The sequence below is a fragment of the Littorina saxatilis genome, linkage group LG13 (assembly GCF_037325665.1).
Source record: "Littorina saxatilis isolate snail1 linkage group LG13, US_GU_Lsax_2.0, whole genome shotgun sequence".
Lineage (NCBI taxonomy): Eukaryota > Metazoa > Mollusca > Gastropoda > Littorinimorpha > Littorinidae > Littorina > Littorina saxatilis.
The window spans coordinates 10,550,145-10,575,704 of record NC_090257.1 but is presented as its reverse complement, the minus strand read 5'-3'; the positions used below and the strand labels follow the sequence as shown (position 1 = coordinate 10,575,704).

General features: G+C 43.9%; 2 protein-coding genes across 2 annotated transcripts; one reads left to right on the top strand and one right to left on the bottom strand.

The window, feature by feature from the left end:
• The first annotated feature begins 57 nt into the window (after nt 1-57).
• LOC138983572 (transcription initiation factor TFIID subunit 6-like) lies at nt 58-18,231 on the top strand. The gene is made up of 12 exons (XM_070356849.1): nt 58-380; nt 5,459-5,545; nt 5,956-6,109; nt 7,398-7,627; nt 8,481-8,546; nt 10,241-10,420; nt 12,506-12,630; nt 13,010-13,142; nt 13,687-13,812; nt 14,838-15,011; nt 16,329-16,625; nt 17,000-18,231. The coding sequence occupies exons 1-12, from the start codon at nt 207-209 to the stop codon at nt 17,216-17,218; spliced, it is 1,965 nt and encodes a 654-aa protein (XP_070212950.1). The 5' UTR covers nt 58-206; the 3' UTR covers nt 17,219-18,231.
• A 2,247-nt stretch (nt 18,232-20,478) lies between these two features.
• On the bottom strand, nt 20,479-25,519 carry LOC138983570 (uncharacterized protein YwbO-like). Its single transcript, XM_070356846.1, has 4 exons — nt 25,221-25,519; nt 24,797-24,956; nt 23,652-23,814; nt 20,479-22,001 (listed from the first exon to the last, which is right to left on the bottom strand). The coding sequence occupies exons 1-4, from the start codon at nt 25,424-25,426 to the stop codon at nt 21,877-21,879; spliced, it is 654 nt and encodes a 217-aa protein (XP_070212947.1). The 5' UTR covers nt 25,427-25,519; the 3' UTR covers nt 20,479-21,876.
• Nucleotides 25,520-25,560: the final 41 nt, after the last annotated feature.

Sequence of the window (25,560 nt, the reverse complement as noted above, 5' to 3'; positions counted from 1 at the left end):
GTGAGATCTTCCTATTCTCCCGAGAGATTGGACGAACTTCCGGTTAAAACATGGCGTCGGAGACTACAGTGGAAACTGCAAGAGGAAGATTCGTTTGAGATTACCCTACATCATCATTGGATTTTACTAATCAGCAGTCTGCTTGTAATTCGGATGCATACGCTCCTGACAAGGAAGACTTGATCTGGCGTTTTGCATATTTCAATATGGCAGGAAAAGATAAAGATCACACCAAAGACTCAAAAGTTGCAGCAGGGAGCAACATTCCCCATGAGTCGATACGAGCGTACGGCGAATCTGTTGGAATTGCAAACTTGCCCGACGAAGCAACTTCTTTCCTGTCGGAACAGGTCACCTACTGCCTCAAAATCGTCTTACAGGTTTGCAACCACAGTATTATTCAGATCTGTGTTGCTTTTATTGATCCATCCGTATACTGATACTCTGCCTCTGGACACTTATCAGCTGCAACTTCTAGCGGTACCCACTTCTAGTGTATACTTTCCTTAGCAAATCTTAAATGTATCAGAATGACCAACTGTATGTTTGACAGTTTATGTAGAAGTTATCACAATCATTAGACAAAAGGCTGTGGATAATATTAATGTGCATCGATCATCACACTTTCAGTTTCAGTCAGTGAGTCACACATTCACAGTCACACTGCAATATAGCCTATATATATATAATATATATATGAAAACATTGGTCACCATGGTCCACTCGTTTCCTTAGGGCTGATTTTCTAGTATGCAGGGGGGTGGGGGGGGGGGGAGGGTTGCAACAGCAGAGACAGACGCAATGGCCTAGAGATTAGGACGTCTGCCTTCCATGATGAACTATGAAGGTTTGGGGTTTCGAATCCCAGACACCTCTTACTCTTAGGTTGGGATTTTTCTGATCTCCCAGGTCAGTTAGTGTGTAGACCTGCCAGTGCCTTATTCCCCTCTGTGTCAAAACGCAGGCACAAGACCAAGTAGGCACGGTAAAGATCCCGTAATCCATGTCGGGAGTTTAGTGGGTAACTTATCGAAACACAAAAACACCCACCACACATCCCCTGAAAGCCTAGTATAACTAGTATAACTGTCTAAATGGCAGGAGAAAAAAAGGGCCATACAGGTAAAAAAAACAAGAGTGTACATGGGAGTTGCAGCCCATCTTCTTCTTCTTCTTGGCGTTCGCAGAGGTTACACAATCAGTCCAGCACTGGTGATAAATGTTGTCGTTTTCTCCAACTCCTGTCGACTGCCGTATAGTTTGGTCTGCAAGGGAGTTGGTGACGGCCACACTTCTTTTCGTTCCTCATCTAGTAAGGGACATCGCTGTAAGATGTGTTCCGCTGTTTGGTCCTCTTGACCGCAGGCACAGGTTGGTGATGGCGCCAGCTTGAACTTTCGGTTCATGTGAGCATTGAGCCTGTTGTGGCCAGTACGCAGCCTGATGAGGTTGACTTGCTGCTCTCTGGACATTGTGTGGTAGTCATCTCTGTTTGTCCTTGGCCTCATCAATGCCTTGATGATTGTCTTCTGCTCACTAAAGCTGACACTGTTTTCAGGTTGGTCTTCCACGGCTCCTTCTTTTGCCAGCTCATCTGCCCTTTCATTTCCTGGTATCCCACAGTGTGCTGGTATCCACTGGAGGACAACTCTTCTGGTTTGTCTGACCATCTGTAATGCTTTGGCCAGCTGTGGGAGTTTGTCGTTCTCTAGGGCCTGAAGGACTGAAAGGGCGTCCGAGAGGAAGACAACTTGGTAGCAAGAGTCTGCGGAGTCCTGAACGAAGGAGGCGGCCTGCATGAGAGCTTCTGCTTCTGCTTTATAGTTTGTGCAGTGTTTGCCAGTGGCAACGCTGGATGTAGCTGTATGTCCCCCAGGGAACTGGATGAGAATGCCTGCACCTCCATTGAGCACGGCGTTAGTTGCTGATCCATCGGTGTATACATGGATCCACGCCTCTTTTGGGTACTGTTCGTCGATCAGGGCTAAGGTGAGTGCCTGTCGAGCTGTGTCATTCTGATCTTCTCCTGAGGTAACATGTGGAACACTGGTGCAGATCTGGATGCCTGGTTTCTCTGTTGCCTTGGGGGTTTCCTCTTCTTCTTGAGTCAGAGGTAGAGTGTTCTGTGGAAGGACTTCCCTGTACTGTCGAGAAAGTCTCTTGCTCTCGTGTACAAAACTGCTCCGTTTAAGCCGGTTCTTGGTGAGGTTGCTCAGTCTGTGCTTCATGGGGTGGTCGGGTAGGCACTTGAGCTTCTCGGCCTGTACCATAGTCTTGGCTTCTCTTCTCTGACAGAGGGGTTGGATGGTGGTAAGCTTCTCCATTTCCTTGATGGGCGTGGATTTCATTGCACCGGTGATGAGTCGGAGGGCCTGGTTTTGCACACGGTCAAGGGTCTGCAGGTTTGTCTTGGCTGAGGTTGACCACGCTGTGGAGCCGTACTCGAGGTGGGGTCTGATTGTTCCCTGGTATACTGTCTTCAGTATCTTCTCGTTCGCTCCCCAGGTGGTTCCTGCCAGCTTCCTGAGTATGGCTAGCTTGCACCGGGCCTTCGTCTCTGCCAGTGCAATGTGTGGTTTCCAGGTCTGCCGTCTATCAAAGGTGACACCAAGGTACGTTGCTTCTTCATCCTCTCTCAGAGGAGTTCCACCAAGCCTAATGGTTCCGGCTTTCTGCTTTGGCGACAGTGTGAATAGGGTGGTGGAGGATTTCTCCTTGTTGATGGAGATGCACCAATCTTCTGCCCATGCGTTCAGCCTATCTGCCGCTTGCTGCATTCTGTAGGTGGCAGTACTTGCGTGCTCCTCCTTGCACCAGATCACAAGGTCGTCTGCGTAGAGAGCAGCTTTGATCCCCTTGGGCATCTCGGACACCAGATCGTCGATGAAGAGAAGGAAGAGTGTGGGGGAGAGGACTCCGCCCTGAGGGACGCCATGACGAAGGAGGAACTTCTTGCTTTTGGTCTGGTCGACGTTAACTCTTGCCCTGCGGTTATAGAGGTAAGAGCGAATCCACTGGTACATGTTGCTGGACACGCCTTTCCTCAGCAGTTTTACAAGGAGTCCATCTTTCCAGACCTTGTCAAAGGCCTTCTGAAGATCTATCCAGGTGACGAAGACCAGCTTCTGTTCCTGAAAGGCATCTTCAACTTCTTGCGCTAGGTAAGTGACCTGATCTTCAGTGCTGCGGAACTGTCGGAATCCAGCTTGTTCAGGGGCGAGGAGGTTCCTGGATTCCAGGTACCACCTGAGGCGCTCGTTCACAATTCTCTCCAAGGTCTTCACAACACAGCTGGTGAGGCTGATTGGGCGATAGCTGGTGGCCTTCTTTGGATCCTTCCCTTTTTTTAAGATGGGGATCATGATCGCTTCTCGCCAGAGTTGTGGTAGCGATCCTTCTTGCCAGCTGCTGTTGAAGACCTCGAGTAGCTTGTTCTCTGCTGCACTACCAAGGTGGGTTAGCATCTCGTTGGTGATGCCGTCTGGGCCAGGGGACTTCTTTGCCTTTGACTTTTTCAGAGCTGAGTGCAGCTCGTGGAGTGTGAGTGGTTGACTCATGGCGTCCACTGTCGACTGTCTGGCAGGTCTCTCTCTTTTCTCTCTTCTTGCTTCTCTCTGTTTCTCGGGGCTAACATGGAGGTTGCTCTCAGCTGCATAGCTTTCAGCAAATTGGTTGGCAGCATGCTTTCCAGTTAGCACCTTCCCGTTCTCTTCTAATGTGATCTTTCCTCTGCTGGTGTTCTCATCATTCAACTGCTTGGTGAGCCTCCAGAGCTTTCTGCCATCCTTCTCAAGGTTCAGAGAGCTTGTTTTCTCTTGCCAGCTTCTCCGTCTTGCCTGTAGCTTCTTTTTGAGAAATTTGGCTTTGGCTTCCTGGAGGCGGATGTTGTTGTTTTGTGACGGGTTGACTTCTGCTTCCCTTCTGGCGTCTGCCAGATCATCATCCAGTTCCTGCAATTCATTGCTCCAGTAGGGCTTATAGTCTCTCCTGGCACCCCTGGGAATGGACTCACGCGCTGCTCTGAGGATGCTCATGTTGAAGTCCTTCGCCACCATGTTGATGTCTCGACCCTCGACTCTGATGTCTTTGGTGAGTTCGCTGGTGCGGTGTCTAAAGAGGAACCAGTTCGCTCTTTTGTAGTTCCACCGTGGGAAGGAAGCTTCAGTGCAGGACTCCATGCCCAGGGTCAAAAAGACTGGCCGATGGTCACTTCCACCTAGCTGTTCTCCGACCTCTCTGCTGGTTAGCTGGTGCATGTCTTCCGTGCAGAAGGCTAGGTCAGGAGTTGATGTAGTGTGCCATCTTCTGGAGTAGAATGTAGGGCAGTCAAAGGGACTGTTCAAAAGGATGAGACCTTTGTCGTCCTGCCAGTTCTCCACCTCTTCTCCTCTCCGATCCAGGTGGTCATATCCCCAACTCTGTGAATGACTGTTGAAGTCACCCACCACGATGAAGTTGGAGGCCTTTGCGGGGATCGTGTCAAGGGCGAGGTGTCTATCATTGGGGCAGTAGAAGTTGACAAGATGGACTTCTGATGTCTTCGTCTGGATTCGAATCACCTGATATTCGGAGTCCTCCATGTGCGTTTCTATCAAACAGGCATTGATGTTGTTCCTGATGAGGGTCAGGATTCCTCCTTTGCTTCAGTCTGTTCTGTCGGACCTAAGGCATTGGTAGCCTCTCACTTTGAAGGACTTTTGTGGTGTCAGGTGCGTCTCCTGAATACAGCAGATGTTGATGTTCTTCTCATGCAGGATATGCTCCAACTCTGTCTTCTTGTTCAGGATACTTTCTGCGTTCCAGTGCATGACCTGAAAAGGTCGCTGCTGACTGGGTTTCTTCCTGGTTGTGGTGGTGCCAGTCACTTTCCTCCCGCGTCCCCTGGCGTGACAAGACGGACGGGAGGGACCTCCAGTAGTTGGGGCTGGGTCCCTTTGAGGCATGGGACCCGACGCTGCTCCACCCTGGGGGGTCCTCAATGGGCGAGCGCCATTTCCATCTGTGCTGGTTGATTGTGTCATCATTTGCGTAAGTGCGTGTACCCGTGGTTTGTTAGAATGCGCCGTGCGGCCCGGGTCCTCCGTCTTCAGCATTCGGGGTTTTCTGTCGGGGTTACCTCACCCTTAGCTCATGGCCCGTACGTCCTACCCTGAGAGCACAGGGGGGAGGATTTGCCGGGATCCCACCCGGAGCCAGTTTGGTCCGCGGCCGCAAGCGGCTGATCTCCATATCTGAAGATCGTTCCCCTATCCGCCACCCGGGGACGCGCTGGGTTGGGGGTGGTCGCCCCACTGAAAATCCCACACTGGGTTAAGAAAGATCAGCCTGTCCCAGGTTGCAGCCCATGAAATGATGAACACAGAAGAAAAAGAAATATTAGCAGAGTACGGCAGTGTATCACGACATCTTTCATTACATCAGTCTACCTGGATTTTTATTCTGATTTGGTTTGTTTCAGAATGCTGTGAAGCATGCACATCATGCCAAGAGAACAAAAGTTTCCACAGCAGATTTTGATATGGCACTGCAAGCAAAAAATGTTGAGGTAGGTGTTGATTTAGAAGCTAAAACTGAAAGTATACATGGTGCACATGTAGTGGTAGCACTTGTTCTCATGTTGTTTTGCTACAATTTCAAAAACATGATATGTGCACTAATGTGTGCTAGTGGAGGTTTGCTCCCGCCTGCCTCTGTCTATTCGTATGATTTGTTTCCATTGGAAATAAGTGAAGATATGCAATTAACTTTTTTGAAGGGAATACAAATATTGCAAGTATGATGGAAAAGTCAATAAATCATTTGCAAAGTTCAATAGAACATTAACATGATTTAGGCTGACTTTTTTTTAGTGGAATTTGAAATAGATACTCGTGGTAACTCTTAGCATGACGCAAATTAAATAAGAAAATATGGACTCAGTTTATGCATGCATTGTTTTAATCTTCTGTTTTTCAGCCATTGTATGGAATGCAGTCAAAAGATCACATCCCATTCCGGTTTGCAAGCGGAGGAGGGCGAGAGCTGCACTTCACCGAGGAAAAGGAGATGGATTTGTCGGAAGTCATCAACAGCTCTCTACCTAAGATACCACCAGAAATTTCTCTCAAAGGTCTGGAACTGTGTTATGTGTAGGCTTTAGAGATAGTTTGAAATGTAAAAGTAATGCAGGTAGTTGTAAATCAAAATTATGTGAATTTGATCATGTGGTAAAAGAAAACACACAAAAACTTACGTTGAATGATTGATAGATGAAGAATTTTCTAAAGCCATTCACCTCAAGCTTCAGTCTGATTAGATTGATTTGAATAGAGGAGCTAAGTCGCTGTCTCGTTAAATGTTATGTGTATAGAATTAATGTTTTATCCTGCCACTGTTTGCAATATTCCTAATAGTTTTCTGTTTTGATGCACGTCTTTACGATACAAACACTATTGATGATGTTTTTGTCTCCTGCACAATTAATGATGTTTTGAAAGTGTTTTAATCTTTTATTCTGCCACTTTTTGGAATGTTCCTGCTAAATTTTCTGTTTTCATTCCTTTTTGATGATGTTTTAATATTTCCTGCACACTTAATGATGCTTTGAAGGTGTTTTATCCTGCCATTTTTGGCTCACGTAAGTGTAGCCTATGCGATGCTAAACTTTGTCTGTCTGTGCGTGTGTATGTGTGTGTGTGTGTATGTGTGTAATAGAAACTTTAAACATTTGACTAAACACCGAAATACTAATTTTACCTGGTTAGTATCCAAGCAACAGCTTCAAAATATTGAAGTAATGATCAACATTTTGTCGGCACGTATGTAGTTAAAGTGTGTATCCAAAGAAAACAGGTTTTGGGGGGGTAAAAACAGCTGACTGGTTTGTGTCGTGTGTGGTATGTAGACCAGGTCAGGGGTCAAGGTTAGGTCAGATCGCGTGAAGGATTGTGGTATAGATACAGTTATCACCGAGCTGCAGTTCGCCGATTCGGAGAAGACGATTTCACATTGTTCGGTTTCGTAGGTCCAGAAAAATAGATAAAGAAGATACCAAAGGAGATTTCCTACAGGTTAATCTGCACAGCGTGTTTCCAGTGTCTGCGCGAGGAAGCGCTGTCGAAAGCGCAGTGTCGATCTGGCCATCTGGCAGTCGTGTCCCCGTAAGTAGGCTACAGACAGACAGATCTAGATCTAGTGTCTCGCACTCTTGCACCGTGTCACCTATGCTTACTGTGTGTGTGTGTATGTGTGACGGAGTGATTGAGTTTGTGTTACTGTTTGTCGATTTCTTACGTGAGCCTTGAAGGCTTCGCCTCTTGTTTTAATTGTTTCTGCTAGTTTTTTGTTTTCATGCACTTTTGATGATGTTTTATCTCCTGCACAATTACTGATGTTTTGAGGGTGCTCTTTCTCCACAGCCCACTGGCTCAGCTGTCAGGGCACTCAGCCAGCCATTCCAGAAAACCCACCAGCAGCGTCCAAGGAGTCGCAGAAGAAAGAGATTCTGGACACCAACGTCAAAACCATGATCGACCGAGGCCACAAGACCCAGAAGCCAGGGTCCGACTCCATCTCGCGTCTAAAGCGCAAACGTCCCAACAGTGACATGGTCAAGCTGAAAGATCTGACCACTCATGAGCTCTCTGTGGTAAGACTGTGTTTAAACTGGAAGGGCTCTAACGTGCCATTAGCTGACAGCGTATATATACATAATATCAGCTCTGATATCACTTGATTTACTTGTCAAATGAAAGAATAGCTTTTTAGTTTTCATCGAGAAAAAGAGCGCAAGTCAATAGACGATGTTCGGAAATAACTCCCTTGGTTTTTTTAAGACAAAAATCTACATATGTTTCCTCAAATACCCCCTCGTCGAGACTGGTATATAATGTCACGAGGGAAAATGTAATTCGTCCATGTGTTTGACTGTTAGTCCTGCCAGTAGGACAAAAGTCTGATTGATCATAGAAATCACTGAGTGGAACAGATAGGGCTAAAATGGAAATCAGAAAGTCCCGTGAAAAAAAAATAGTGTACAGTTGAACCTGCTCTGGCTGCCACCTCTTGATAACCACCACCTGCCAAGTTACGACCAGCCCAACGAAACTTCAAAAGAGGTTCCTACACTTCACCTTGCCATAGCGACCACCAATCAATAACGACTATTTTTGGTGGGTCCCTTGGAAGGTTGTTATAGACAGGTTTGACTGTACAAAGTTAACAAAGATTGCTTTTTGAAATTTATTGAGCAATGATGGTATTCAGTGCTACCTGCGATGCAAAACCCTCAGAACGAAAGACATCCGTTGTACATTAGTTGGTGAACCAAATTGAATCCAATTTGTCCTTCAATGAAAGGACACCTGCAGTTTAGGAACATGTTTTACTGGTTGTAAGAATATCCCTTCATAATTGCAACACCTGTATTCATCATCTCAAAACAGATTTTTAGTGAATGAACAATGACCAATCCCTTCCATGTCTTTCCTTTCAATTTTCAGGAGCAGCAATATTTCTACAAAGAGATCACAGAAGCATGTGTTGGACCTGATGAGACAAAAAGATCAGTAAGTGATTTACTTGGAGCTCTTTTCATGGTTGAGAGAGTGTATGTGAATAAGAAACTGGAAAGAAATGTTTTTACTGTGATGATTGCATATCTTGAGGTAGTTTCTGTATGTAAAATACAGTACAAATTACAATAATAATAATGATATAAAATAAAATTAAAAAATGATGATGAGGGTTCTTATATTGCGCAAATCCTAAGATAGTTCTAAGCGCCTCACAAAAACATACAATAGGATTTAGCTCTGTACACAGTGCCAAATCAAATAGTAACACACATCCAAATAAACTCATACAGCTTAGCAAACTTACAACACATATACAATACAATACAATTACAGCAGACTTCCACTAACTCGCGGTCTTTGGGGTCCAAAGATTTTTGATCACGATATATCCGATTCGCGATGCAGTTTGGGGTCCAATTAAAGGAAAGAAACCGCGTTCTCTTTGAGTCAGAGAAAAACGCGGTTATTTCCCTTGTTGGTCACAAAAAGCCTGTGAGCGTCACGTTGGCGTGTGTGCGTTTGCCGTGTGAGTGTGTGTGTGCGTGCATGTGTGTATGTGCGTGCGTGTGTGTGTGTGCGCGTGCGCACGCACGCCTGGCATGTGGTTGTGCTACAATGTTCATGTGTATGTGTTACTGCGTTTCTCGCAAGTGTGACGCTTCTGTTGGCAACTAAGTTCTCAAAAGATTAACTGCGATGACACGTTTTCTTTTATCAGCAGATGACGATTTCTTTTCTTTTTTCTCCGACTCATACGTCGTCACAAACTTACTAGTTAATCAGACACAGACGTACACTGTACGCGTATAGCGACTCACTGCTGCACACACACACACTAACTGACAATGAACAGAACGCAAGCCATGGTGAATTACCACATTATTTTATTTCGTTTGGAAACGCGCACTTGTTACTTTATCAACACGCACGCACGCACGTTTTGTTTTGCTTTGTGTGAGTCTGAGTTGACACGCGTTTTGTCTTTGGCAGAAAGCATGTAAAGTTCTTCTTTGATTGTTTGCTTTTTCTACAACCTGCTTAACGCATGAAGCTGAAGCACTTCATGGCGCCTGTAGAAAATCCGGGGGGTCTAGCTGAGATCGCGATTAGCGGGACTCGAGTGTTAAATTGCATGCCTGACTAGATTGCAGAAGACTGAAGCGCAGTTTAAGCACTTGATTGGCGCCTGTGGCCACCCGGACCGTCTAGCAGAGATCGCAATTAGCTGGACTGGAGTGTTCAACTGCACGCCTGACTGGCCATACTGACTGGTCAGACACTTAACCTCTACGGACCCAGAGAGAGATAGCGTGGTTATGATAGAACATTTTTTCATGATCTGTACTACTTTTTGGCCTTTACGTGACAAATTTTGTAAAAAAAAAAAATTAAAAAAATGAAGGGGGTGTGGAGTCTAAAAAAAAAAGAAGAAAAAAAAGGTCGGTCCTGTTTTTTTCGGGGTCCAAGAGGTCTCCGCGATATAGCCGAATTCGCGATTTAGTGGACTGCGAGTTAGTGGAAGTCTGCTGTACAACTTTATTGTCTGATTGTGGGTACAAACAGACATTGTTCGTGTGCATACCATATACATACGCATTCTTTTGTGGTTGTATTGGTATGTTTGGCTCATAATGATGCATGTGCAATCTGTGCAGAATTTGACACATTGCTGCTTGACATTTCAGGAGGCGTTGAACAGTCTAGCCACAGATCCAGGTCTGCACCAGATGCTGCCTCGATTCATCATGTTCGTGGCTGAGGGGGTGAAGATCAACGTGGTGCAGAACAACCTTGCCCTGCTCATCTACCTTATGCGGATGGTCAAATCTTTGCTGGACAACCAGACTCTCTACCTGGAGAAATATGTGAGTGGACAGTAGGTTGCTATGGTTACGATGAGATGAATGTAAGGTGTGCAGAGAAAAGATACCCCACATGCTGTCTTAATTTCAGGGCGGGAGGACACACACAAAACAACATCAACAACGGCATGCTGAAGTAGAAGTTCAGAAAGAAAAAATGGAATGAAGAAATCTGAATCTTGCAGATAGATGGTTTTTCAATACTCTCATCATACATGACCTGGAAAGGACAGCTGTGGTCTTTTCTGCTGTACATTTGCTGGATAACTTCACTGTTGGGTTGTAAGAAATGACTACAGCAGTCCCTCTCATGAACGGACACCCTTGGGCCATAGCAAAACTGTCCGTACATTGCAGGTGTCCGGTCACGGGAGGGGTGACCACACCACCCCCTCCCCCATACACTCACACAGAGACACACAAACAACAGGATTGAGTCTATGATAATCACTTCTTGTGGCTACTAAACAATAACAATAAACTCCTAATACTTCTTTAAACGTTCTGTAAAAAGGATTTGTATGAAAAGTGTTGAAAAGAAGAGATAAAATAAATCCTCAAGGCAGTGAACACACTCACCATGCACTGACATACGAAAGCAGCCACACAAACACAGCACAGAGGAGCGTGAATAAGCAAGAATAAGCTTGAAAACCAGTTTGAATAAATAGCAGCAGATAGAGCTGCATGTCATAATCAAGTAATTTATTTGTTTCTTGACTTTATTGACTGCATGCCGATCATGTGGCATGGCAGTGACTTTTCACTCTTCAGTCGGAAATACACTGTACATAACACAGCTCCCATTCTCCCTCACTAATGCCTACCCCAAGCCGTGACAACTGATGCTTGGAAATTGTGTGGAAGAGTACACCTCTCTATTTCTCTCCAATGCTCTTCCTGCTGACATGCAGTGACACCGGACACCCCACAGAGTTTAGCCAGCTAACCCTCCACCCCCCCCCCCCTCCTCTCTCTCTCCCTCCCTCCAGCCATGTACTGTTGGGGGCTGTGGCCAGAGAGGCACTGTTCACTCAGAGCAAAACCAGTTGACAGTGTCGTAACTTTTGACAAAGCAAGACAACTGAAGGGTTCATAGATTAGGCAACCGACTCACTGGTCAAGGCTGAGGGGAAACAAGAGTATCTTGTCAATGAAAGAGGTTAGGCCTACACACAGACACACGATGCTGAGAACTGTGGCCAGTTTTTCACTCACTTTCGCTCAGGACCTTCATCGACTGTGGTTTCTGTTGTTTACGTCCAACAGACAAGAATAAAGAGCTCAGTGCAGTTTCATGTTGGCATCTTCGCATGTACTCCACTCCTGACCAAAACTACCCCCCCCCCCCCCTCCTCAGTGATGGGTACACGTGCACTCAAGTTATCAGTGACTGTCATCACGCCATTGCGGCTGTGATCTTTGTACCAAGAACCGGACTGCTCTGTTATCGATTTTGTTGTGGTGAAAATTTGACGATGGTCTGTCCGTACATTGGAGGTATGACCTGCTGTTGGGACCGAAAATGAGTGTCCGCGTCCACGTTTTGCAGGTGTCCGTTTAAGGGGGGGCAAATATAGAAGGAAAACACTCCGTGCCGAGCAAATGTGTCCGTACATGTCAGGTGTCCGCTCACGCCGGGGGCCGTACATTGCAGGGACTGCTGTAGTACATTGATAGCAAATCAGAGTTGGTGTTTTTTTTTAGCTAAATTCTTTGCTGGACCAGCATTTTCAACTGTTATTTCAATTTCTAAGTTAGTTTCCTGAACTCGTGTTGCACTGCTTCCAATCTAATGTGTTACAAAATTTCGAGATAGTTTCCCAGTCGAATACAGCGTGTAGTTGGTTTTTTTAGGGCTGTAAACACACTATGGACAAAACCACTTTAATATAGGGTACCTCTATTTCAAGACGTCTGAAAATCTGAAAAATATGGAGCTTAACTAAGAAGGAGTCTCAAAAAAGAAGTAAATTTACTACGACTATGAAGAGAAAGTCTGAGAAAATTGGGTCTAAATCTACAGTGAGTCTTAAAATGAAGGGTCTTAAAAGGGGCTTTGCTGCAACTCTCTGTTTTGAATTCCAGCTCCATGGATTGATCCCTGCTGTAGTGACATGTGTTGTAAGCCGGCAGCTGTGTTTACGACCAGAGTCTGACAACCACTGGGCATTACGAGATTTTGCTGCCCGCCTTATCGCTACAATTTGCAAGTACGTTTTCTTGAAGTTGAATTTTGTCGGGGGGGAGGAGTATTTCAAATTTGAGGGACTGAATGAGGTCATGGATTGTGCGTATGCAATTTTCCTTAAGGCTCTTGGTGTGTCACTGTGTGTGTGTATGTGTACATGTACTCTTAGAGCTAAGTTCAATTCTTGCTACATATTCTTGAAGGAGTTGAACCGGAGTTCTTGGGAGTTAGATTCACAAAAGTTTAATCACTAATAATTTTTTATTTGAAAAATGTTTGTTTGTTTGTAGGCTTTATTGAACTCGGAAGAAGAGAAAGTCACAAACCAATGTATAAATCCAGAGGGTTCTGAGCCACCTGTGAAGTGCTGTACTTTTTACGCATTTTATTCTTGTTTCCAGACACTTCCACTCAAACCACAACAACATCCAGTCCCGGGTGACCATGATGTATGTGAATGCTCTGACGCAAGAGAGACGAGCTCTCGCTGCCCAGTATGGTGCGCTTTCAGGCCTGGGGGAACTGGGCTCGGAGGTGAGATAACATCAACATGCTTGCTTGTGTCAACATTCTGCATCTGAAATGACATATGTATCTGTTTATGAAAGAAATGTACAGGATATGAATCTTGTCTGTGATTATCCTTATCACATTGAATAATAGTCTGCTGTTGTCGACCGTGGAAAACTGGTAAATTCACCAGTGGGTGATGCTTGTGTGTAGAGGTGGTGCATCAATTTTATGTGTCAATATGGACAATTGTGCAGGGCAACATCAGCATATGCCTTTGTATGTGGTGTCCATTTCTCTGTCATTCTCTTTCTCTATTTCTGGCTCTCTCTCATTCTCTTTCTCTATTTCTGGCTCTCTCTCATTCTCTTTCTCTATTTCTGGCTCTCTCTCATTCTCTTTCTCTATTTCTGGCTCTCTCTCATTCTCTTTCTCTATTTCTGGCCCTCTCTCATTCTCCTTATTTGTTCGGCTCCTTCAGTAAAAATATGTGTGCCCTGTTTTTCATCTGTATTTTTTTTGCGCTTGACTCAGGACAACCGAGTAAATTGTTTACACCTATGTGCAGGTAATAAAAACTTGCATCCTCCCGCACCTGCGACTTGTGGGGGATCGTATGCGGGCTGCCACCGAGGGGCCTATCATCAACACTGTGGACAAAATTGCCTGCGAACACATCAAGAAACAACTAACAGTAAGGAGACGAATATGTCGTTGCATGGGGCTATATCTGAAGCTGGAGTTGCGACTTATTTATAGGTGTGCAGAAAATACAGATCTGAAGCAAAAGTCCATGGAAAGTTCAGGCAGAAGGTTTTGGGCATCACGAGTGCACATTGAGATGTGCACTGACATTTTTGGGTTTTCTGTTATTTAATTATTTTCACTTCTCTGTGTGGGGTGGGGATGTAGCTCAGTCGGTAGCGCACTGGATTTGTATCCAGTTGGCCGCTGTCAGCGTGAGTTTGTCCCCACGTTCGGCGAGAGATTTATTTCTCAGAGTCAACTTTGTGTGCAGACTCTCCTCGGTGTCCGAACACCCCCGTGTGTACACGCGCACAAGACCAAGTGCGCACGAAAAAGATCCTGTAATCCATGTCAGAGTTCGGTGGGTTATAGAAACACGAAAATACCCAGCATGCTTCCTCCGAAAGCGGCGTATGGCTGCCTAAATGGCGGGGTAAAAACGGTCATACACGTAAAAGCCGTGGGAGTTTCAGCCCATGAACGAACAAACAAACAAACTTCTCTGTGTGACACATTTAGATGTTCTTTAAAATTGCCTGGCATTTGCTCTTGACAAACGCTGGTAGAGTCCTGCTGCACAGTGATTCAGTAATGATCTCTTAGGGCTAATTTACGAAGGGAGTTCTAATCTTATGTTCTGGTAGTAGTAGACAGCCAGTTTCAGAGAGAAAATGATTGTGATTGTGAAGATAATTGAAGAGGATTGGTTATGGTGTCTTTGTGGGTGTGTGTAAATGTATTTGCATAAATCTCTGTGAACATTTTAGCTTCTTGGCAGCATTTTTGTCAGTGCTCACATTGTCTTGGTCAAAGGCGCTTTGCACAAGCAAACAAACAAATGACCTAACATGGTTGTGTATCTCAAATTTTATTGTCTTTGTACAGGGTTTTGTTTGTAATACAATAGGTTTTCAGAATTGGTTTGGAAGGTATGGTTATTTTTCACCGTTCTTTCTCTTCCATTTTCTTCAGAAATACTTGCCAAGCGTGTTAAAGGCATCTGGCGTAGCAGAGACAGTGGAAGCTTACACAGAAACCTATGGTTACCTGGGACCCGTGCTGTTCAACTGCATCCAGAAAGAGAGACAAGTCAGCGTCTTGTCGACTGCCGCACCTTCAAGACCCACGTTACAAATCCATCCAGGAGTGAGTGCGCTGGGTTTTTTCTCATCTGAGTAATCAGTGAGTTACAGGCGGGTGCAGTGGCGAATCCCGATCGCTGCCGCCTGGTGGGTTAAGAGTGGAGATTTTTCCGATCTCCCAGGTCAACTTATGTGCAGACCTGCTAGTGACTTAACCCCCTTCGTGTGTACATGCAAGCACAGGAGTTTCGGCGGGTTATGGAAACACAAAAATACCCAGCATGCCTACTCAACGAAAGCGGAGTGAGCTGACTATGCTCTCAGAGTACAGTGTGGGGAACCCAAATGGGCAAACAAGCTCACACGTAACCAGAAAATTCTGGAACGCTGAAGAAGAAGAAGTGAGTTACAGTAATAGTGTTTGGATGGATGGCCGGCCTGCCCGTCACCTGTAGACATATGTATCATGGTATTTTCTTGGATGTTATTTTAAAGCACACTCCTTGTGAAAACAGTTCGGCTCACCATCTCAGATCTGTTCAATCAATCAATCAATCAATCAATATGAGGCTTATATCGCGCGTATTCCGTGGGTACAGTTCTAAGCGCAGGGATTTATTTATTTTTTTAATTTTTATTCAAGGCGCAGGGATTTATTTATGCCGTATGAGATGGAATTTTTTCACACAAAACATCACGCATTCACATCGGCCAGCAGATCGCAGCCATTTCGGCGCATATCCTACTTTTCACGGCCTATTATTCCAAGTCACACAGGTATTTTGGTGGACATTTTTATCTATGCCTATACAATTTTGCCAGGAAAGACCCTTTTGTCAATCGTGGGATCTTTAATGTGCACACCCCAATGTAGTGTACAGGCTTTTACGTGGGAGAATATCATCCCTCCGCTTGGTCACATACCAAAAATGAACAGCCTGGGTGGCCTCTGTACACACTGGGATTTTTGATGAATTATTTACAAAATGATTCATCAAAAGATTTCAAGCCAGGACGTTGATTCTGGGCATGTGACCAAGTGGAGGGATGGTCTTATCCCATGTCAAAGCCTGGTCAGATCTGAGCTGGTGAGCCAAACTTGTGTTTTATCAAGAAGGTCTAGCTTTTAAGCTAGATCTTTAAAACTTCACACACACACTACAAGAATGTGATGACCTCCAGGCATGGACCAAGTATGGTTGACCCTTGTTATAATTCAAGGTCACAGCAGGGTCTTTCTTTCTGGCCTAATGGTGGTTGATTCTGTGGGTTATTTTGAATGCGCAATGTGAGTGTTTTTGCACAGCCGGAGGATTGGTCTTTTAGGCTTCACAAAAGAAAATAAAGACATCTTGTAATAACTTTCATCTTCTTTGTCCAGGGTCGCCCACAGCAGATTCTTCTCCAACAGCCAGGAGGCACCTCCACTCCCCTCACCCCCTCCTCCACCTTTTTCCCCTCCAGCGGTGGACAGACCCCTCGCACCCCCTCCACTCCCTCTGGTGCCAGCGGGCAGCAGAAGTTTGTCATTGTGACGTCACAGCCGCGGTCTTTGCCGGGGCCGGTGTCAGAGCTGAGCAGTATTGCCGGAAGCGGGTCAAGTTCGTCAGCACCCACCATTGTGAAACTGGTTTCTTCAGCGTCCGCTCCTGGGATGGGTACTACAAGCACTATACAGGTGAGAGTTTGTGTTCTTGTTGTAGTTAGAGTGATGTGTACAGAACAAAGGATGGCTGCATTTAAGAAGTAGGTACATTTCAGTCACTGGTTGCTTTTAAACTCTTTCTGTCCGGCAAGCCGCTGGAGCGGTAGAAAAATCTTCCCCCTTTCATTCCTGACTTCCGCGTGTTTTTACACATATTTTGGTCAAAATAACACCCCCTATTTTCTTGAGCAACTTTTCAATAACCAAAGAATGAAGGAATATACTAGCAAGTTGATTGAGGTTGGATACAATGTGCATCCTCATTCTTTATCTTAGGTGTAATTTTTCTTGTCTTGTAATTTTGAGCAACAAGCTAAATGATGATGTTCTGTATCTGTTTTTCACAGTCCAACTCTGGTCAGAAAATCGTGGTCATCCAAGGCAGCAGCATCAAACAGGAGCCTAGCCTGCTCCAACCCTCCACCCCCACAATGGGAGGTTCCATTGTCACCACCTCTTCCCTGCCTCAGGCGGTCTTGTCCACTTCACATGAGCTGGGGATGAAAAGCATGTTCCCGTCCCAACCTGGAAGCATCTCTTTAGTCAAGAAAGAGGAAAGACCATGAAAGAAAGTGTGAAAGTTTGTTTTTGTGAAACCACATCTTGGGAAACGTTCGACTCACGAGAACAGGTTCTGGTCTGCGCCAATTGCATAAGGTGTTACAGCCAGTAAGGCAAAAGGCACATGTGAGCCATTAAGATCATTCAGAGTATATAGGTCTGACTATTACCTAATAAACGAAGGGAAGCAAGTACTCTAAATGCATACAACACGTGTAAAGTGAGAGTTATTTGGAACAATCTCCTGGCACCTGACAAAATAATAAGCATTGAAATGAACGAGTAACTTTCATCCTCATTTGTTTTTGTTTTGTGTACACTACACTGGGGTGTGCACGTTAAAGATCCCACGATTGACAAAAGGGTCTTTCCTGGCAAAATTGTATAGGCATAGATAAAAATGTCCACCAAATACCCGTGTGACTTGGAATAAAGGCTGTGAAAGGTGAATGCTCGCCCTAGTAGGCTTGAGGTTTGCTGGCCGATGTGAATGCGTGATATATTGTGTAACAAATTCCATCTCGCACGGCAGAAATTAATATGTAAAGCGCTTAGAGAACGTCAAGTGCTATATAAATCTCCCCATACAATACAATTTTGTTTTGTGACTATCAGCTATCTCCCAAAATAGCCCTGTGCAAGTGACCTCGCATATTGGAAGAGGAGCAAACATTCTGGGATTCCTTTAGTGTGGCGTTGAAGCTTACACTGGGCTAAATTGGAAGATTGCCTGACTATCAAAATATCATATGCCGGTAGAAACTCAGAGGCAGCGGACAAATGTTTGATGGTACAAAGGTGTGAAGCAACAAACACAGGCCATTTCATAAGCACATTTCTGTGCTGGAAGAAAGTGTGTGTGTGTGTGTGTGTGTGTGTGTGTGTGTGTGTGTGTGTGTGTGAGAGAGAGAGAGAGAGAGAGAGAGAGAGAGAGAGAGAGAGAGAGAGAGAGAAAAAATATATGTGAATGTGTAAAAAATGGTTTGATATATTACATGTAACTGCACGTACATGTATATATATATACAATAAATTATGGAAAGAACAATGTTTATATGGTTTTGCTGCACCTTTATTCATCTTAACTTATTGAATAGAGATGTGTGTGCGTGTGTGTGCTTGTAAGTGTAATTGTGTGTTTGTAAGTATAAGTGTGTGTACTTTTTAAATATTCTGAATCCCAACTGACACACATAGAAGAAAACAAAAATGTATATATATATATCAAAGTGTTTCCCTTCACAGATATCCCCTTGGGGTTGTCAGATGAGGGTAGTCTCCCATGTTAACAGAAGCTACCATTCAGAGAGTGGTTTGCTTCTTAGTTGGATACCATGGGTTGACAACTCTCGCCATCAGTACCACCTGACCACTGATGAGACACAATAGTGTCGAAACACGTGTCTGGTCTAGGTACAAAAACAATGGTCCTCCTCAGGACTAGATTTCCTTGTGATACGTCCCCCACAAAGGGACTTTGCATTGTAAATCTCGGTCCCCCTTGAGGAGGGTCTGATGCTCCCAATAGGCTGTCTGTGAAGGGATACTTTTTTTCTCTTTCTCTTTCTCTGCAAAGAGATTTTAACAAATCTCGGAAGAAAGTCTCTGCTGACTTTCAATTGTTTCTTTCACAATTTCTGATGTTATATAAAATACTAGATGAATACCCGCTTCGCCGGGTAGCCGGCTTCGCCGGGAAGAAGTAGAGCCGAATACCAGGCTGTGCCTGGCGCCGGCTTTGCCGGCGCACGAAGGAAAGGAGATAAACGCGCAAAACACTGGAGACCTTCTAAAAATAGTAACGTGCAGTGACCTTCTAAAAATAGTAACGTACTAACGGGAATATGGATTGACGCCACACGAAGGAAGGGAGATAAGATAAACACGCAAAACACTGGAGACCTTCTAAAAATAGTAACGTGCAGTGACCTTCTAAAAATAGTAACGTACTAACGGGAATATGGATTGACGCCACACGAAGGAAGGGAGATAAACGCAAAACACTGGAGAAGATAAGGAAGAGTTACTGGGAATGGTGAAATGAACAGAAAAACCAAAATCGGTTCAGCGCTGCGCGCTGAGAGCACGTGTTGAAAATTCTCATCGACCAGGTTGTGTCCGGGGTCTAGCTGAATATGCCCTCCAAATTTGAAGCAGATCCACCGAGAACTTTGGCCGTGCATCGCGAACAGACAGACAGACACTAGTCGTATATATATATAAACTAGAATGAATACCCGGGTAGCCGGCTTCGCCGGGAAGAAGTACTTAGAGCCGTACGCCGGCTTCGCCGAACAATGGACCCGCCAAGCTTAGATTCGTGGAATGGGAACAGCACGAAAATGACTCAGTGGCCATAATGCCATTCCTGACCATATCGAGTCCCATCCTTGTCGACGAATGTAACCGTGTTAATCACCTTTGGAGGCGAACTCCACTCAAACAGGATTGAGCAATTTATAGCTTATCTGTAAGCCCTTTTGAACTGTTATGGCTTTTCAAAGGAAGGCCAGTACATACAAATACACAAAAGCCGCCAGACCACATCACAAACAGAACTGAACAATCCCCAGGTGTTGCTCACATAGAGAGACACACACACACACACACACAAACACAGAGAAGCCGTATCTATAGAGAGATAGATGACAGTGTATTTTTCGCGTGGCTATAAATTGATTCGACCTTTGCACTTTTACAGTGAGGATAATTTACGGGTCCAATTTACGTTCTGGACACTGCGGTGACCTTCTAAAAATAGTAACAGAACGCCGGGAATATCCGAAGACGCTCCACTCATACTATAGTGCACCATACGAAGGAAGGGAGGTAAACGCTGAAAACCTGGAGAAGATGAGAAGATAAGGAAGAGTTACTTATAATGGTGAAATGAACACAAAAACCAAAATCGGTTCAGCGCTGCGCGCTGAGAGCACGTGTTGAAATATCTCATCGATGATATTGTGTCCGGGGTGTAGCTGAATACGGTGTCCAAATTTGAAAAAGATCCACCGAGAACTTTGGCTTTGGTGTGTCGGTATGGGGGCCCGGGTAGCTGAGGTGGAACCAAAATAGCTGAGGTGGAACCAAAATCGGTTCAGCGCTGCGCGCTGAGAGCACGTGTTGAAATATCGACCAGGTTGTGTCCTGTCCCGGGTCTACCTGAATATGCCCACCAAATTTGAAGCAGATCCATCGAGAACTTTGGCCGTGCATCGCGAACTCACACACAGACACACACACAGACACACACACAGACACAAGTCGTATATATATATATATATGCCAAACTCTAACCAAACACAAACATGCTTTCATTTCCTGTTGTTACTTGTGTGCTAGCTTTAATATGAAATTTAAATACAGTCCTTCAGTCCTTGACATTCTGACTTTCATGAGGCACACAAAGATTTTTTTTAGTTTTTGCTTTTGTTAATGACAGAAAAACAAACAAAGGACAAACATTTCATGACATTTATCAAGAAGTCTGGTAACATATAAATGGGCATATCACAGGAATAAAGTATAGCTTGTCCCTTGCATAGCCTGACAACTCAGTTAAAATAATCAGTATTGTTTAAAGAACTAATCTACAGTTTCAGTTATGAACTACAATTCCATCAAGCATATCAAGAACCATATTTGAAAGAGGCATAAAGCCAAAAAATACCTCAGGAATTACAGTGTATGATCAAAATCAAACATCAGTTATAAATTACAGTTTCATCAAACATATCAACAGCTACATTTGAAAAATATCATTAAAAAAAACCCAACTATGAACAAAACAATGTGTCAATAACTTTTCATTAAAGGCTTACTAACTCGATCGCTCCCGTGTTTACGATGTGTAGTTTGCCCACAATCGATGTCAAATGAATCATAAGGCCATATAATGACGATATGTCGCAATGCGCGGACCATATACATGCATTACAGCTTGTTCTAGCCTCTGAAAAAGTGAGGATGTCAACAAAGACGCGGAGTTATTTCCCTTGCGTCAACGCTACCTCTGTTGGCAAATCTATAAATAGGACGATCTAGATCAAAATAAAAATTCAAATATCTCAACATTTAAGGGGTCCTAGACCACAATATCTTGCAGGGAACTTAATTTAGCATGTCTCCAGCTGTGGGTAAAGCAATTAGCGTGAATAGTCATCAGCTTTCTATGCCTTTAAAAACTATACATTGAATGCACACACTGCCACGCATAAGTATAATAAACACACTGTCTATATTCTATGAACCTTTGTATGACTTGTGATTATTAAGTACACTACAGAAGCTGGAAGCTCCTGGTCTTTGATTATAACCTGCAACCTCCTCAATTTAAGACGTCATCCCTTTTAAGATGCTCCCCTTTCAGGTTTTCTGATCATAGTGCAAAGATTTCAATTTGTGTTCATGAAATGTTGCATTTTATTTAAAATCGCCAGAAATGTTGCCATCTGAAGAAAAAAAAATTCATTGTGCAGGAAAGGTGCCGCCAATACTTTTATGGACATTTTGGCAAATTTGTAGAAGAGCATAAATCCCAGCAACATCCCTGTAGTGTCTTTAAACGCCTTTTTAAAGATCTTGTCCTGATTTTCTCAAAGTTTGGGTTGTTTTCAGACAGGGGTTCCAATACCATTTTATCGCTTTCCATGATGGTTGCTTATCATGCCTTGCTGAGCTGAGCAACTGGGAATCGTTCTGCAGCAATCGTTAGCATCCTTGTGAACACATCCTCATTCTGCGCTCCAGAGAACATGCGCTGGCCATTGAAGTAAAAGAACGGAACACCTGAAGAAAGAAGAAAATGATTGCTGATTCATTACCCATACACACTGAAACTTTCATACCAACTTCCAGCACATAAATTGTTGACACAACAGCAAGTTTGCAAATATGAGTAATTATTACAGTTAATCGTCAGTTTTCATCTGTCCGATATCCTCCGGAATCGGAGTATGACTGCCTAAATGGTAGGGAAAAAACATGACGTAAAAGCCAACTGGTGTCTCTAGGAGTGTACATGTTATTCTACAGCGTATTACGAGACTGGTTTTGCCTACTCTTGAATAAAAAAAAGAAAGAAAGGTTAGTTTATGGAGAGTGTAGTTGTGGACAAGACAAAACAAAACATTCATGAGTACGTATATTAATAATGTTTGCAATTGACAAACATACAAATAATTATGAGATAAATAAAAAAACTTAAACATGTATGAGTATGCGTCGACTTTGACCCCAAGATGGCGAGAGGCTTATTAGGAATCTGATTTTGGATTTCTCTTTGCCTACTCTTGTTAGCTTCATAGTTGTCTAGTGTTCTAAATTCTTCCTTCACTTAGGCCAAAAAAAAAAAAAAGGTCTGTTTACGGTAACCCGACCGACCCTATTTTTTTCGCGCGACACTAGACTTTTTGTTTGGCATTTGGGGGGGAAAAAAAAAGAAAAAAAAAAAGAATCTTTTGTTTTTTTGCAAAATAACGTAAAAATATGGTTTTTTGGAAAAAAAACAAAAACAAACCCCGACCTACCGACCCTATTTTTTTGGCCTATGTTACCGTAAACAGACCTATTTTTTTTTGTGGCCTAACTTACAAGAAATACGATTTAAAAATACCCGGTGTTGGAACAAAATCATTTTAAGCAGACAAAGTTATGTGTTGATGAAGTTAACTCTTTACAGAATACAGTATTTATTGAGCCAAGTGACATTAAAAAAACATTTTAAGCACAAGGAATTTAGCGTAGTGTTGGTAAAATCACGCACACACACACACCCACACACACACTGACACACACACACACACGCCCACACATTCACTGACATACACACCAACACACACACGCCCACACTACAGCAGTCACGATCACACCATCACACGCAGGGCAGACATGAGGTAAAACAAATGACAATCATCTATTAAAAGAAAAAGTACAAAGAGTGGTCTAAGATGCTGGTGGAAGGGTCTACACAGAATACAATTTTATAATCTAATGCATAGTTAGAACTAGCCCATCCCCTCCACCCACCCACTCATGAATGACTAAAATAATGCAGCTAAAAATATAGAAAAAAATGTAGTACATGTACGTGCATATTACATTCATTATTGAAAGAAGCTACAGATAAACCTTGCATGCAATTAAAATTGTCCACAGCTACAGTAGGAACAAACAAGTAACAAACAAACAAACAAAAAAGCAAACAAACAAATTTATATTTTAGTTTCAGTGGGCACAGCGGGCTTCTTTTATAAAATGTTTGCTTCAACTTTTCTTTGTCACTGTCTGCAAAAAAAACACCCTAGAAACTTTTCACTTCTTCTTTGTTCATGGGCTTCGAACCCACGACCTTCCACTTGGGAGGCCGGTATCTTATCCACAAGGCCATTGTGCCCCTTTACTTTTCACTTGATAGTGTATACATAATGTTGTCAGTACCTTCAACCCCTTTACTCGACCTCTCCAAGGCTGACTGCAGTATGGCATCAAGTTTTTCCTGGTCGGTGATAAAGGATCGAACCTCCTCAGGGTCAAACCCTGCCTCTTGGCCGACCTGAACCACATCTTCCTCTGTCAGCATCTTCCCATCAGTAAAATAAGCCTGTGAGAAGTTGAAAAGATCTTTTAAAAGTACTAATTGCTTATACATGCATTTGGAACCCAATGCACACATTACAATGGAAGCAAAGCCTGTCAGACAGGGTTGAGATTTTAGAGCTAAATCAACAGCCACATAAAAACTGCTTTAGGTACACAAAGGTTCCCAACAGCCTTCAAGGAGACAGCAGCTGCAGCCAGACCCCATCACAAACACAACTCTACAATTGACAGTTTTCTAGCCGGCGACGTAGAAAAAACATTGAGCTACTACATGTGTAAATAGCCCGCGTTCTTTGCCGGCAGACAACTCTGCAGAGCCTGCTGTGAAGGGTGACGCAGTAGTCTCCCTGTCACACATAAACACACAGGTGAATGGAGGGACGGACAGGCAGATGAAAAGACAGGCATATGCAGGGATGGAGTTGCTAGCCAGATATGTTTGGTATTTTACAGGTTGAAATCTGAGAATAGCGGACATTGAATGGTTAAATGATCACTGCTACCCTTTGGTGCTTACACTGACATTTGTTCCTTGCAAACAGAACTTAACCAGTGTGTTGGAACGCTTTGTTTGATTTGCCATGGTGTGAGGCTCAGGCCTTTGACCATAATGGCTAGCATGATCACACACATTCACACACATAAAAAACCCACATAGAATAACAAGTACACAGTGACACACACACACACACACACACACACACACACACACACACACACACACACACACACACACACACACACACACACACACACACAACAAAAATTATTATATACAGTCTCTCTCCCACATACATAATATCCAACTAGCATGTACACTACAAATGATGCAAAGCGTTTATAACCATTTTAAAATTTGCGCCATAGACGTACAGTATTCTAATTATTAAATGATCCACGTTACCCTGAAAAACCTTTCCACAACATCATTTTGTTTTGCCATTTTAAGAAGAATTCTATTTTTTTTAAACGATCCATGTTACCTTGAAAAGCCTTTCCGCAACATCATTTTGTTTAGCCCCGTCATCTTTGGAGTCTGCAAGCTCCAGAAGAGCATGCGCTTTCAGTGTGTTGGGAAAGGATGTGTTGCTGAAACTGAACTTGATTCCAACCTCTTCCCCAGCCTGTATCATCTGAGCAAGTCTGAAGAAAAAAAATCCCAAATGATCGCATACATACAATTCATATTTGGTGCAAAACGTCTGCATACAGATGGCCTTCAGTCCCACAAGACACGTACAGACGCACAGACACAGACACGCACGCACGCACGCACATAAACACACACACACACACACATTGCAAACACACACACACACACACACACACACACACACACACACACACACACACACACACACACACACATTTGGGAAACATCACTCATCACCTCAAATGTCTACCCACCTGGCAGGATTCCTGTAACCGGGCGGAATGGGCAACCCTTCAGGGGGAATCTGTGGTCGCAGAAGATATGGCAGCCATCTCACTCTGAACTGGAATTTGCCTTCTAATTGCTTTATTCCCGCTTCTAATTTCTTCTTGCCAATCCAGCACCAAGGGCACATAACGTCGCTAACGATGTCCACATTTACTAAGGGTTTCCCTGCCATGTTACTTCAAACGATAGCTTCAAAGTCTAAATGTTCTGGCCTTTTGGCGTTGCTTTCGTTTTCGCAGCAGACAACCTTTGACTCGTCGGCACGGGAGGCCACTCTGTAATGCACTTCGCAATTCACTCCCTTAG